Consider the following 14,942-nt stretch of genomic DNA (forward strand, 5'->3'; position numbering starts at 1 on the left):
GAAACGCAAAGTGGGTTCCGGAAAGACAGAAGCCCCAGCATAACGTGTTCACTTTAAAAGAAATGATTTCGAGAAAATTGGCAAGATATATCGAAAAATCGTTTGACAAAGTACCGCGAATAAAAATATGGAAAAGCCTACAAGCCAGAAAGATTGACAATAAACTAATAAAAGCTATCAAATGTTTATACAACGAAACGAGAATAATAAATAAGAACATGAAATCAATAACACAAGAAGGAGTGAGACAGGGGGCTACTTTGAGCCCTTTACTATTCATAACTTATATGGGCCATCTAATTAGAATGACAGAATAGCGTTCAAAATACCTTTACGTTAGATACAAAAAACTAGATCATCATCATAGCAGGAAGCTCGAAGAAGATACCAACAAAAAACGGAATGAAAATGAACATAGATAAAACCAAAAGAGAAATTAGTCAGAAACGTGGTACACTAATGGAACAAGTTAGTAGCTTCCAGTACTTGGGAATTATGTTTGAAGAACCATGAGAACAGAATACAGAATTAAATAATAGAATACAAAAAGCAAATAAGATATAATATGCAGTGAGTAAGGGGCTCATAAATAAAAACGAAATTTCCAGGGAAACTAAAATGAAAGTTTATAAAACAATTTACAGACCAATCCTGCGAGTCTTGGATATTGTCAGACGGAGATAAGAGCAAAATTGGAGTAGCAGAGATTAAATTCTTGAGGAGAGTGAAAGGAATAACCAGAAAGGATAAAATTAGAAATGCACATATAAGAGAAGAGTTAAAGGTGGAATCCATAGAAGAATTCATAGGAAAGAAACAATTTGGCTGGTGGGGCCATTTACAGCTAAATATCAGTAGCGTGTTATGCCCATTCCTAAAGTGTATTAAGTGATTCAAACTAATTACCTCATAAATTCTAATTTCTATGTTCAAACTAAAAAAATACACCTTACTGAACTTATAGGACTCGAGCGCCATCTACCTTAAAATTTATGAAACGTCTGAATCATGTTGAAAGTATAAGGTAGTCCATCTAAGATCTTATCTCAATAATTAAAAAATTGATAAGGAAAAAATGTGTTTAACCCTAAGTATATATTCTATTTATAGTATTTTTATGTGTTCAGTTGTAACAGGACATTAACTAAGTTTATTTTTTTTATGGAATGCTACGAATATTTTTAAAAATTCTAATTATGCGCTTGATTTTGAGTATTTTTTGTCATAGGGAATTTTAAGTCGTTTTTCAGAAAAATTAACTTTTCTGTGTTTTTGTGTTTGGAAGGTGGAATCCATAGAAGAATTCATAGGACTCCGACCTTGTTTCCATTTTTTTTATTATTTTGTTGAATTATCCCAAAAAATGACAGATTTGAAAAGAAAAAATCTGTTCTCTTGTTTTTATGAGTTTCCGGTAAAAAGTGCTTGTAGCTTATGACGTACGTTTACATACAATACTTACGTTAGTTTCTGACTGTATCCGCGTATTCCAAAAGCATATCAACTTTGCCCATAATAAAACACTTTCAACAAAAAAATTCTAATCGTTGAATCTCAGAAGAAACTTTGCCGTGAATTTTATTGTTTTTTAAATACTAATATGTTTTTTTCTTTCCACAGCATGATCTTGTCGAGAGTTTCTTCTGCATTTTTAATCCTGCCGACGTGACAATTAATAATGAACAGAAGCAAAACGACCTAAGTAATATTTTGTTTTTATAAAGATGTATTTACTTATCTTGTTTTTTCCTTCCTGTGAGCTTATTTTTTTAACGGATTTCGAAAATTTTGGTGTCAAAATGTTGCAAAAAAAAGTACCGGTTTTTAAAAGTTTTTGTTCCCACTAGGGTGCGATTTGAAAAAATTAACTTATCCTAAAAATTAATAGGAGATCGGAGATGGAAGGACCTCTGAAGAAGCTCGCCACTCGTGCTAGCGAAACGTTAGGAAGTAATTCCAATCGACGACGGCCTTTAAACCCGAATGAAGATAATAGCTTGAAACCATATATTCTACTTGTATTGCTAAAGATGGAGGTTAGGTAGAAAATGTTTTATAATTAGTAATAAGTTCTATTTACTTGCGTTACTTGTTAATTTTGTATTAAATATAAGTAATTAATTTTTTTAAATAGTTAAGATATTATACAGGTTAGTTAGATTTAAAATTAAATACACGACTTGTTAATAATAATAATAAACTATCTTTATCAAAAATCAAAATATTACCATATAAATTGTAATACAACAGTGACCACATTCGCAAATTGCGCTCTTCCATGTAACCACAATAACCAAGACAACACCATAATTGTCAACAAAAAAAAACACTCATCATATACAGCGTAAATACAAGAAATAGACACATATCATAAACTTATACGCTTTTGCTAGATACTGACAAGAATATTAAAGCTTTTTTGAAGGACTATATTGTGTTTATCTAAGTTACCGAAGTGTCCCGATTATGAATATCATTTCCTCTGCACAGTTTATCAAACAATTACGACGGAGTCTTATTGGAGTTTAGTAATAAAACAAAGTTGGCTAACTGAAGTTTATAACGGTCCTCAAGGTTGAGCCAACCCGAATGATAGAGGCACTGAACAATAGTGTCATACTTTCTGAGATTATAATTAAAACGAACACAAGCATTCTGAAGTCGTTGAGGTCTCTCCTTTTCTCGCCGGAAAACAGATGATACTGCAATAAGCGACATGGGATAAAACTAACATGTCACAGAGCTTAAGTTTGGCTTTCTTACCGAGATGTACAATGTCTTCAACTTATTTATGCGTATGCTATGTAAGGACAAAATACTCACAATCAAGCAAATAATCAGAATTTTTAATAGCATCTCATTTAGAAAAATATAATTATTGTCCTGGCACAACGGAACACATACAAATACTATACATAAAATATATACCTAGGGTAAAACACGTTTTGTATTTAACATTTTCCTCAGCATCCTACTTACTGAGATAAGGTACAGGAGCATCATCTAAGTACTGTTTACAAACCTGGAGTGGATGAAATAGTACAAAGAGTTTATATGATTTTAAAACTCAAATTCATTTTATGTCAGTAAAATCCTTTCATGCGGTCTAGGGGCACAACAGGCCCATCTGGTGGCCTAAGTGCTTGGACACCCGCAGCGGCGCCCCCCTTTAATACCAATACCAATACCAATACAAATCCTTTCAGGCTTTGATTTTTACAATAAAATAGTTTTGGTTAGTTTGGCTAGTCAGTAAAACCCTTTCAGACTTTTATTTTTACAGCAAAATAGTTCTAAAACCTTACAAATTTTAAATAAAAAATTGACTGGGCTTTCGGCGTAGAATATGCTCTTTTTGCAGAATCGGATTGGCATAGATAGTATTATTGCATTCAATAAGCCAACGGCTATGAAAGTACTAATTTAGGTATAGTTAAGAAACGTACCGCATACAAAAATCCACCCAAAACTGGACCCGTGCTCATTCCTAATCCCACGAAAGTTTCCAGTATACCCTGCAACATTTCGTATGCCAGTCGTGTAACGTACGTGACAGCAATTTACCTACTATAACAGCTCCGATATTGTTGGGGAAAGTGTTGACCACAAACACATAACTTGCGGTAGAAAAAGCACTAGAGCCGAGTGCCTCGAATCCTCTAATAAGCAAACAAAATATCGTAAACAGGGTATAATTCTGGATGTAGTCCAATAACCTGAAAATATAACACCCTCTACTGAAAACGCAAAATTATTTATGACAATACTTACCCGAATATCAAATTGCATGCACCAGCTACAAAAATCCCAACTAAGAACAGGAATTTGGCTCCAACCCTTGGAAGCTGAAATTCCAATTTCAAAAAAAGTAAATAGGCAATGGTACAATTAATATTTCGTTTATAGATTTTTAGAAATGTTAACGTGTATCGTGCTTTCACAAATAAATGGTTTTGGCTTATTAAATGCCTTTGAACTAGCCATGTTAGTCCCATTATGGGAAGCAGGCACTACAATGGTTATATGGTAATCATTATCCTTGTAAAATCCTTGTAAAATACAAAAAAACGATCATGAATAAAACGAATAAATACATTTTTTAAACTATATAAATGACGAAATCTCGTACTGGTACTTATCGAAAAAATTAAGTATCTCTATTAAAATCAAGCAATGAAGCATGTAATTGATGTACACAAACAATCCTTTTAGAGTTTCGTTTTTTCTAATTTCTTTGGGCAGCCTTGTATTATGACGCTACTTCCATTTATTCGTAACTGAGTTATACCTTTATAAACCAAAAATACAAGGAATACGTTTTTGTTACCGCTACAAAAATATGAAAATTCGGTTATAAACTTGGGACCGGCATCGTCTATAAATACCAAACATTGTATTTTCTCACTGAACTCAAAAAACTGTAAAATATCTGCGAAGTCTCAATTTTATTTGTAATTAAAATGCAGAACATAGTTTAATCAAATATTTTTGAAGAAATGTCTTCAACTTTTGGAAATGTTACTTGAAATGTGATATTTTTCCATTTATGTAGTTACTTAAGTCAATTCAAAAAAACATAAAAACTACAAAACTACAAAACTAAAGGTAACCGGAAAATAATTTGAAAACTATTGGTGTGCAAATGTTAAATGTCAATTATGTCACTTCAATAATCTCACTGTTCAGTTTTTTTAACGTATTGGTTGTTAAAGAACTAGCCAAAACTCAAAATGCCTTTTAAAATTGTGCAAATGAAGAATTTTCCTATTTTGTGATTTCTTTAAGAAAACAATTATTACATCACAACCTGAAAACCCAAAAAGTAAGTTTTAAAAAAAAAACAGTGTTTAAAAATAATAAAATAATAGAAACGTTTTGGTTGGAGAATTATAACTTAACATGTTTGTTGAGCGTCTTTCAAAACACCAATGATTTTCTTATCAAACTATAAAAACTGTTATAAAAGCCAAGATTCCTTTATAAACACCTTATAAATATAAAATAAAAATTCAAGCTCCCAAAAATGTTATTTGGACTAGCAGCAGTATCACCGACTTCTGAAAATATTGAATGCGCCATGTGTGAGTTTTTTTTTTGCAAACGTATCATAGGCTTCTCTAAAGGTGAATTATTGGGTGTACAGCCTATAAGAGTTGCTTGAGTTCATCAGTATCTTGTTTTTAATTAATACTATTATATTTTTGTGTTAATCATATCAAAAACCGGCCACCTTTTATAATTTGTTTAGAAGGATAATATTTCTGCATTCGTTAAAATAAATATCTATACATTCAGCAAATATTTGCCAACTGGTTTTGTTTGTTTTGTAAAAGGATAAAAAGCTATTTTTCTCTCTTTATAATTTAACACACTCGAAAATTAATACTCAACAATATTTACATCCTCTTACCGTTTCCTTAATCACTTATCAGCCACTTATTTATTGCAAAGTTAAAAAAAAAGATTAAATTATGAATATTTCAATTTACAGGGTTTTTTCTAATTGAATGTAACGAATTAAGGTCGCTATTTTTGGGAGCATTTTAAAAAGAAAACTTCAAATGAACATATGTCCTAATCGTCTTAACTTTTGAGATACAGGGTGGTAAAATACAACTTTAGATATTTTAATGAAATTTAGCACACATGTACTATATAACAAGAGGCATTATTTAGTGTACCACAATTTAGTAGCGGGTGTACGGAATTTCACGTGTCTGTTTTGACAGAGATTGAAGGTACGCCACTGATATCTCTTAAAATAAAAATTATTCTTACAATTTCCAAACATTTCTAAACAACTTTAATTTTTTGTTTTTTTTTTCCAATCCGATGTACGCTTTTCCCTTAAAAAATAAAAAGCTGCATGGTCATAGCAATAATCCAACAGATATAAAAACTATATATTGTTTTATTGAGAAGTTTACCACCCTATTCGTATGAAGTTTTCTTTTTTGAACGGACCCAAAAATCACCCCCTTAATTATTAACATTCAATTGAAAACACCCTGTATAAGATATAACGTGCACCAGATTGAGTACGGGAATAGCTCAAGCAACTGTTAGACCATGATTTTTCGTTTCTCTACTTACAATTTTTCCAAATACGGGAGACGAAACAAACATGACCAGCGCGTAAAAACTAAAAACAAAGCCGGAAGTTGTTTCCGACAGTCCTTTTTCCGCAGCCTTCTTTGGAAAAAATGGAGCCATAATTGACATGGAGCAGAAACAAAAAAAGTCAACCAAAGCTAGCGACATCAAAGTCATTTTTTGGACCGCCGACAAGTTTTTTACTGTGGCTGGTTGAAGACGTGAGTTCATTCTAAATAACGGGCAACGAAGAATGATTAGTACTATTTAAAAATCTTCTGGATTCCTCCGGCGTCGGTTGTTGACGAATCGAACTTGCCGACGTTTCTTCTATTCGCTTGGTCAGACTTGAAACTGGTTTTCATTCTACTTCGTACCCGCTTATTTACTGTTTAAGGGAGGCGGTACTAAAGGAGGGACATGAACATTGTCTCGGATGACTGATTCTTATATTGGTCGCGGTTAAGATTGCTTGTGACTATGAAGACGGTACGTTGATGATACTTTTCTTATTTGGCATCATTCTTATGAATCCCTCTTATATTTTCTTCACCATTTAAAATCTCATTGATAGAAAATCAGACCTACCATTGCATTATTAATTTTCCATAAAACGTACGCCCACAGACCATTACATTAATGCTTTAGTTATGTAAATAATTTCCAAGTCAGATTACCTTTCTGGAATTACGTCATGCTGGTTTCAAATAACTCATTTCTCATGTTCTCATGTTAACAATGACTCCTAGCATGAACGTATACATTAATATTTATGATTTTTGTATGGCTATATTATCAATATGCGGAAGGATTCCGTTTTTAACCAAGATGTTCAATAGTATTAGCTGTGATTGTTGATTATATCTTCGCGACACCTTGCAAAAGTTTATAAAAATTCACAATAACGATTTTTTGAAAGAAAAATGTATCTCTGTTAGTTGCCACTTGCCTATCCTTCCTAATATTCAAAACATGACTGAAGACATATCTCTCCCTTAAGAAGTATAATTACAGTATATCAAAACCAGATTTACCACTTGTCCAAAGATAAAATTCCCTACGAGACACCAGGAGTTTATAGCAGTCCATGCATAGGCGACAAAAAAACATTTTTGGTTAGTTGAGTATACGACGGGGTTTCCCACTATGATCGGCCGTTAGAAGTTTTTTTCGAATTCGACATAAAAATTTAAACAATTTCCACCAATTGTTCCTACACTGTTCCAAAAAATTAAATTGTTTTTTTTTTAAGCCCGTTTCTATAAAGTGTGATATTTTGTCCCAAAAACGATTCATTCAATTAACATTTTCACAAGTGAAAAGTGCAATTTTGAAAGAGATATTGTAATAATAAAGTGTTTTTTTATTGTATACCTACATATTTTTCAATTTCATAGACTAGGCCAACAAATTATTTACAAAATGTTGTGCAACATATTATCAGGTGGCAAGGTGAAAAACTGAATGTGCTTAGTAACAAAACTGTTAAACAAACACCGCATTGAAAGTAACAATTATCATAAATGTGCCCCATTTTGTTCTAGGATCCCCTCAATGTAATAATATTTTTACAGACTTTCCAGATTCACAGTAGGTCTGGACCCATGTCTTTCTGACCATAAAGCACAAATAATAAGAACAAAAGGTACTACTCCTTCCTCGGTACCGTGCTATACTAGAAAATTTACTAATTTGGGTAAATTTACGCTATCTCTAGAATCCCTAAATTAGGCTAGTTTTTTTCTCTGCTTGTGACATTAACTACTTATCCCATTTACTATACACGATATTCTCTAATACTATTAATAGGTATTTTCCTCTTAAGCGGATTCGTAGCACTAAGCAAAATTGGTACAGGGAATCACTTCGAGAAAAAATCGACAATAAAAATTTTATGTGACGCAAAAAAAAAATCCTACTTTTATTAATATCTATAAGACTATCAAAGCCCAATATGTTAAGGAAACTGCTTTTGGCAACAACAGGCATTTGGTACTTTTATTAATGATTATGAAAAAAATCGAGAGATTCTTGGAGGTTAATAAATTATGAAATAAACAATTGTTATTCAAAACCTAACTATTGATTGTGAGCAGTTTAACCTCCACTTTACTAGGGTGGCTGAAAATATAATTGATAAAATTCTTGATCCATCCTCTTTTCTTTTCTTTGAAGCTAAGGATACAATATATTCAGGAAACTTTTTTGAAGTCCCTTTTATTACAGACGATATGGTATTGAGTGCAATCGACTTTAAATCTAAAACATGGTGTCTCACAAGGACCTGTCCTAGAGTCACTTTTTTCATTATTTACACAAACGACTTCTCTTCACGCATTCGTCCCATTAAATGTGCACTTTTCGCTAATGATACGACAATAATCCGCAGGAACCCATCTTTAACCAGATTAGATGAACTAACTTACCGGGTTGCGCTGAAGACTTAGTCTTGGTTTTCGTAAAACAATTTATTTTTAAATCATATATCACTAAAACTTTTAATTTCAACTCTCTTGCTGATAGCGTCATTCTCCTTGGTGTCACTTTGGACGATAATTTTAATTGGAGTGCTCAAATTGAAGTTCTATGTAACAAATTAACATCTATGCTTTTCGTGCTTAGAAAGTTGAAAAGCACACTTACTACGGGCGTACTAAGATACGTCTATTTTGTATTGTTCCATTCTATAATATATTATGCAATTACAAGATGGGGAAATTCTAGCACCGCCGTAAGGGCTTTTAGACTCCAAAAAAGGCAATTAGAATTCTTTTAAATCTTAATTACCCAGAACCGTATCGACCTCATTTTTCTAGTCTTCGAATAATGCCAGTACCTTCAATCTTTATACATTGTAACCTTAATGAAATCCATAGAAATAAGACAAACTATATTTTACATTTTTGCAAGTATCTCCTTATCGTTTAAATAAAACTAAAAACAACTATTTCAATCATTTTACAATGCTCTTGCAGCAAATATTCAAGCTTTGAGTGAAAAAGATTTTCAAATGACAATCATGCCAGTGTTTATTAATAATTGGTTCTATAGCAATTTTGAATACTTCAATTTTAAATTCAAATTGGCGCCATTTGTATTTAGTTTGTCTGTGCTATATTTTTGTGTTTATAGTACATATAAATAATTTTGTATAACGTGGTTCGTCATTCGTCAACATTATTTAAAAAAGTTGAATAAATTCTCTGTTTCTCTGTCCTTCAAACGTAGAAGTCGAGAGATCACCACTGGTCCTCAAACATTTACATCGAACTTGCACAAATAATCTCTAACAGCTACAGCTAAGTCATCTAGAAAATCTGCTATCATAGTGCGCAACATTTTCTGATACTCCTGTGAATTCAGATATTTTATTAGTTATGATATCGAAATCCACTGTTCATTATTCAGCAAAAAAAAATTCTTTCTCTGAGGATTTTCTGTCGCCCAAAGATGTAGATTGTGTCTATTAAAAATATTTTCCATTGTAAACTTGGACTTATCAGTCCAAATGATTTTACGCAAGAAATATTTCAAGACAAATAGGGCATTGCATTTAAAATAAGAAAATTTTGACGTAAACGTCAAAATGATAAATCTGACAACATTGCTGTTTGAATTCTGCAGGTTCAAAACCCCCCAGGTATTGAATTTTATCATTCCGGCTTTGGCAGTTTTGAAGGTTTCGGTACTTTTTTTCTAACCTGTATGTTCCATTTAAAATGTCAACATTGCCCTGATTTCGGGTAGAACCGGCAATATTGCAAATGCGAAAATATTTTTACAATATACGTCAGTGCTAATTATGGTCATATGCCAAGTTTCGCATTGAGGAGTAGCCAGTGCACCTTTTAAAAATATTTTCAAATATACAGGGTGCGTCATATAATCGTGGTCAATATCAGCTTTATATTATATTTTTGGATACTGAATAACTTTTATCTTAGATATCCCATATCTAAAATGATCAGTTTTAGACATATTTGATATTTTCAACTATACAGAGTGTAATAAGAAAATGTTACTTTTGACAGATTTGATTAATGGCATATTCCGTCGTTTTTCATAGAATTCGAAGTAAAAAATATTTATATTATCATCTACCTATTTTTACCTATCATTTAGATAGAAAGATTTTTGTCCGGAATGTGGTAGACTAATTTCAATCAACACGGTTATTTTATGCATATTCCGCACGAAAATCTGTACATCTAAAAATGGTTAAAAATGAGCGTAGGATAATATTAATATTTTTTAATCAGATTTTGATTTCAAATATCTCAGAAACTGTTCGTTTTAGATACGAGGCACTATTTTTAAAAGGTGCTGCTCATATATACTCATACCAAAATTCAGAGTAATAGTCCTTCTTCACTCTGCATAACCAGATACAGAGGGGCCTGTACCTTATCTACAAATCTATGGGTGTTATAAAAAAAAAGTTTGAATACAAAAGTTGTTTCTGGTGAAATTATTTTTAATTTTTTTATATTATTTTAATATTGCAATTCAAATGGACGAGTTCTATATCATTGGATTGGTCTAATATATTTATAAGATAAGCCAGACGTTTTGACCCAAGTAAATCCAATTTTTTGAAGCGGTAATAAAGGTTGTTGGTTATTGGAAAACTCCACGCTATGGAGAGCATTATAAATCGGACAAGTAAATAGAAGGTGGTAAATTGTTTCAAATTTATTTGTGTTACATACGGAGTAAATCGGATCAGGTTTGATCAAGTAAGCGCAGCCTTTATTCGTGTAGTGTGAACCGGCCGCAATGTGGATATGTGCTTCTAAAATTTTTGTTTGTAAGATGTGAATTCGTGAAACAGTTCTCTAATCTGACATGCTCAGTTGAATTTGGTATGCCTTGTGTTAATGATCAGAGATAGCTGGCGATCAAAACACAGTCTCGGGACTGGATATAAATATCTATATGGCGGTCTCTAATGCAGCGTTATATCAGGTTGTCCTGGAAAGATTTTTGTTAAGTTGCATATTAACTTTTAAAATATTTTTTTGCGCAACATATTTTAAAAAACTTTGTTTCTCTCAGACGATATTATCAAATACGCGGTATCGCGATTTTTCGCAAAATGTTACTTCCCTCAATTTTTGGTGTTGTAAATCAAACACCCTGTATATTTTATATCCTTATTTACCACATCAGTTGTATGACATAATCGAAAAATATACATTATTGGAGGTCTGAAAATAAACATTGCGAATTTGCGACAAATAAACAAGGTAGAAAGTCGGTTAAAGTGTGGTGCGGTATTTGGAGAGATAGAATTTTAAGGCCTATATTTTATAAAAAAGAATTGACAGCAGTGTGGTGTTTATATTTATTGAGAAAGAATATTGAGGCCCTTATGTGGACTAATATTCCTAAAATAGAACATCCAAATTTAATTTGGATATACCTAATTAACCAAATATTATTTGTCCATAGGGAGGTCAGTGGCAAAAAAATGACATTTGCATTCATTTATGAATGAGCATGGTTTTCACTTAAAAATAATAACTAATTGACGATATTGTTATGACCATGCATGGAAGAGGTACATCGGACTGAAAAAAAAAAAGAAATTACATTTCTTTAGATATGAATGGAATGAATGGAATCTGTGGCGTACCATCAATGTCTGCCAAAATAGACAGGTGAAATTCCGGACGCCCACCACTGGTGTATTTTTAAAAAAATGTGGTACACTAAATAATTCATCTTAATAGTGTTAATACATAGTACAAGATGTTTGATTTAAAAAAAAAATGAGAGAAAACATTTTGCGAAACATTACAACATCCCCGAAGTGATAAGAATATTACATATTGTTTGAGAAAAGGTATTATTTTATAAAATGTGTTAGGCAGCAAGATATTTTAAAAGCTGAAACGTAATAAAAACAGCTCCAACATAACCTGAATCCAGAAAATATTCGCTAATACCGGTGTATTACAGACTGTATTATATATCGTTGAATATATCTTTTAAAGGGGTATTTAAAAATGTAAAACAATAAAACTTTATTTCACCACCCCGTATGTAATTGAAATAATGCAAATAAATTAAAGATCATTTTACTAGCCACATAACCTGAATCCAGAAAATATTCGCTAATACTGGTGTATAACATACTGTATTATATATCGTTGAATATATCTTTTAAAGGGGTATTTAAAAATGTAAAACAATAAAACTTTATTTCACCACCCCGTATGTAATTCAAATAATGCAAACAAATTAAAGATCATTTTACTAGCCACCCTGTACAAAGTAAAATGCCCTCCAGTTTCAGTTAAGCCCTGAAAAAGTCAACAGAATAATTGGCGAAAGGTCAGCAAGTTCGATTCAACAACAACCGACACAGGAGGAATCCAGAAGATTTTTAAATAGTATTGCAGTAGAGTGTGGAAGTTTCTTCAAAAAATTAAAAAAGAGATGATCGGTTATTACATAAAGCCATCCTTACCTCAGCAATCGCTCTTGAATCATCCTGATTTCGCCCGCTGTATATTCTTTCGGCCCGATATTCGATAACGATTTACTTCTACGGTGGGAGCGATACATTCCGCGCCCCGAAAAAGCCGAATTAGACGATTGTACGAAACTGCTTTTGCTAGAACTCGAACCAGCAATCTCCGGCGGTAATTGTAAATCAGCCGATTGAAACGGTAGCGCTTTATTCTTTTCCATTTCTTCTCAAACTATAAACTAACGAGACGTTCTAAATCTAATCGTAATAAAACGCCTTGGAAACGAACCGGCATAGCAAGTTGAAAGATTCAAGATTCAAACATTTTGAGGTCAAACTGTCCTATAACAGTTTTTCTAGGAGTGAGTCACTTTATTTTTGGTAAGATCGAACGATAGCCTTTTATGTCATTATCGAGAGGATTTGATGTTTAAGAATAACGACCAAGTACCTACTTACATTTTTGAGCATCAATACCAAAAAGATTGTCTTCGGAAATAAAAAATGCAATAACCATTTGAATAAACAAACAAGAAGCCCGACGCCTTCTGTTCCGTTAACAGTTATAACGTAAATAAGAAATAATGTAGTCTTATCGTTGTTATCAGCCAAGACGAAATTTTACGTAATTAACAGATAAATACTTTTATTTGTATAATCCTAACATTTCGAAATAAACATATATGTTTCTACTTTTTTTGAATGAAACAAATGAACGTTCATCCTTCATCATCCGTTGGATGCTCCGTAACGACTTTTACTTCGTATACGTGGTGCAATAAAAAAGGTACAGTTCTTTCTAATTTTAGTTGCGTACTATTAAAGCCTCGAAGAAAAAAACATGGGTGATTCTATTTTAACTGTGTTTTTTTATGCCTTGTATTGTTTGTTCTCACTGGTGATAAATTAATAACCTTATAATGAAATTTTTGTTTTAATTAGATGAACATGAATATATTTCGTCATATTTTTATATAATATAATTTGTCATTGAGAGAGAACCTACAATATATCAGCTAAATTTCATTTCATTTCATTTATTACCATGTTACGAACATAGAAAATGTACACAATCAGTCATAGCATAACATGGAATAACAACTTTACAACATAATATACACATAAAACATAAAGCATAATTCAAAAGGTGCAATCATTGAACTAGATACAGTTATTGATATATATTGATATATATTAATCGAAATAATGTAAAATAAAATAATACATCTTTTATGTCATTGCATTAGTTTTTCTTTAAATTTAGTTAAGAAGAATAATAGGGCTAGCCTAATTAAATCCCCTCCACTAATGTAAAAAGAAAAAAAATGCAGACAATAGTAACACTTCTTATACATATTTATATATATATATATATATATATATATATATATATATATATATATATATATATATATATATATATATATGATGACACTATACTCCGGGATATCATCCGTTCGCTCGTTGAACTCCGACTGGAATCCTGCATCCGAGTGGAATCCTGCAAATCCTGCATCCGACTGGAATCCTGCAGACGTTTCGCCAAAATCTCACTTGGCATCTTCAATGCTCGCGCTCCGAAAACACTTCGAACACTGTGTGTGTGTTCGAAGTGTTTTCGGAGCGCGAGCATTGAAGATGCCAAGTGAGATTTTGGCGAAACGTCTGCAGGATTCCAGTCGGATGCAGGATTTGCAGGATTCCAGTCGGAGTTCAACGAGCGAACGGATGATATCCCGGAGTATAGTGTCATCACATTTTTCCATCCGTGAATCAATACGTGAGAATATATATATATATATATATATATATATATATATATATATATATATATATATATATATATATATATATATATATATATATATATATATATATATATATATATATATATATATATATATATATATATATATATATATATATATATATATATATATATATATATATATATATATATATATATATTTTTTTTTTTTTTTTTTTTTTTTTCTCGAGGGGAAAATCTTCCAAAAGGCTCCCGGTGTTAGATGGTCGTAGGCTGTGTCGGATTTTTACAAAAACCCCCCGTTTTTTTGCCGTTTTCCGCTCCACGCTGGAACCGCTTTCGCATTACTTCAGCGTGGCAGCCGGCATAATTTTAAACTTTGTCAGCCTATCCCCTTTATGTCCTGTTCCTTGGTAGCAATTATTTTCCTAATGACAGGGTAGGATCTCTTCCAGGCAACTTCTCCACTCATCAGGTCTGTGGCAAAATTTTCGCAGGTAAATTGGAGACCTGGCTCTTCCCGGTACCGTTCTCGTGCGCTATTCCAGTTAGAGCAAAGAAATAACGTGTGTTCCACATCATCCAGCTGTCCACAGTACATACAGA

At 32.2% G+C, this 14,942-nt stretch overlaps 1 protein-coding gene across 3 annotated transcripts in view; it reads right to left on the bottom strand.

Moving 5' to 3' along the window:
* The window catches only part of LOC132696891 (MFS-type transporter SLC18B1-like), a 36,722-nt gene extending 22,860 nt beyond the window's left edge, over positions 1–13,862 (bottom strand). For 2 of the 3 annotated variants that reach the window (XR_009618092.1, XM_060661998.1), the window contains exons 1-6: positions 13,028–13,862; positions 12,566–12,807; positions 6,094–6,325; positions 3,772–3,845; positions 3,569–3,716; positions 3,447–3,515 (exon numbers count right to left, since the gene is read on the bottom strand). Coding sequence is in view for 2 of the 3 variants with exons in the window: in XM_060661998.1 (XP_060517981.1) it covers positions 3,447–3,515; positions 3,569–3,716; positions 3,772–3,845; positions 6,094–6,325; positions 12,566–12,789 (747 nt within the window). In the remaining variant the exon portion in view is untranslated. Of the gene's footprint in view, positions 1–3,446; positions 3,516–3,568; positions 3,717–3,771; positions 3,846–6,093; positions 6,326–12,565 lie in introns of all 3 variants that reach the window. The other variant, XM_060661999.1, reaches the window with a different exon arrangement.
* Positions 13,863–14,942: the final 1,080 nt, after the last annotated feature.

Source organism: Cylas formicarius, unplaced genomic scaffold (assembly GCF_029955315.1).
Source record: "Cylas formicarius isolate icCylForm1 unplaced genomic scaffold, icCylForm1.1 PGA_scaffold_1__22_contigs__length_36826433, whole genome shotgun sequence".
Taxonomy (NCBI): Eukaryota; Metazoa; Arthropoda; class Insecta; order Coleoptera; family Brentidae; genus Cylas; species Cylas formicarius.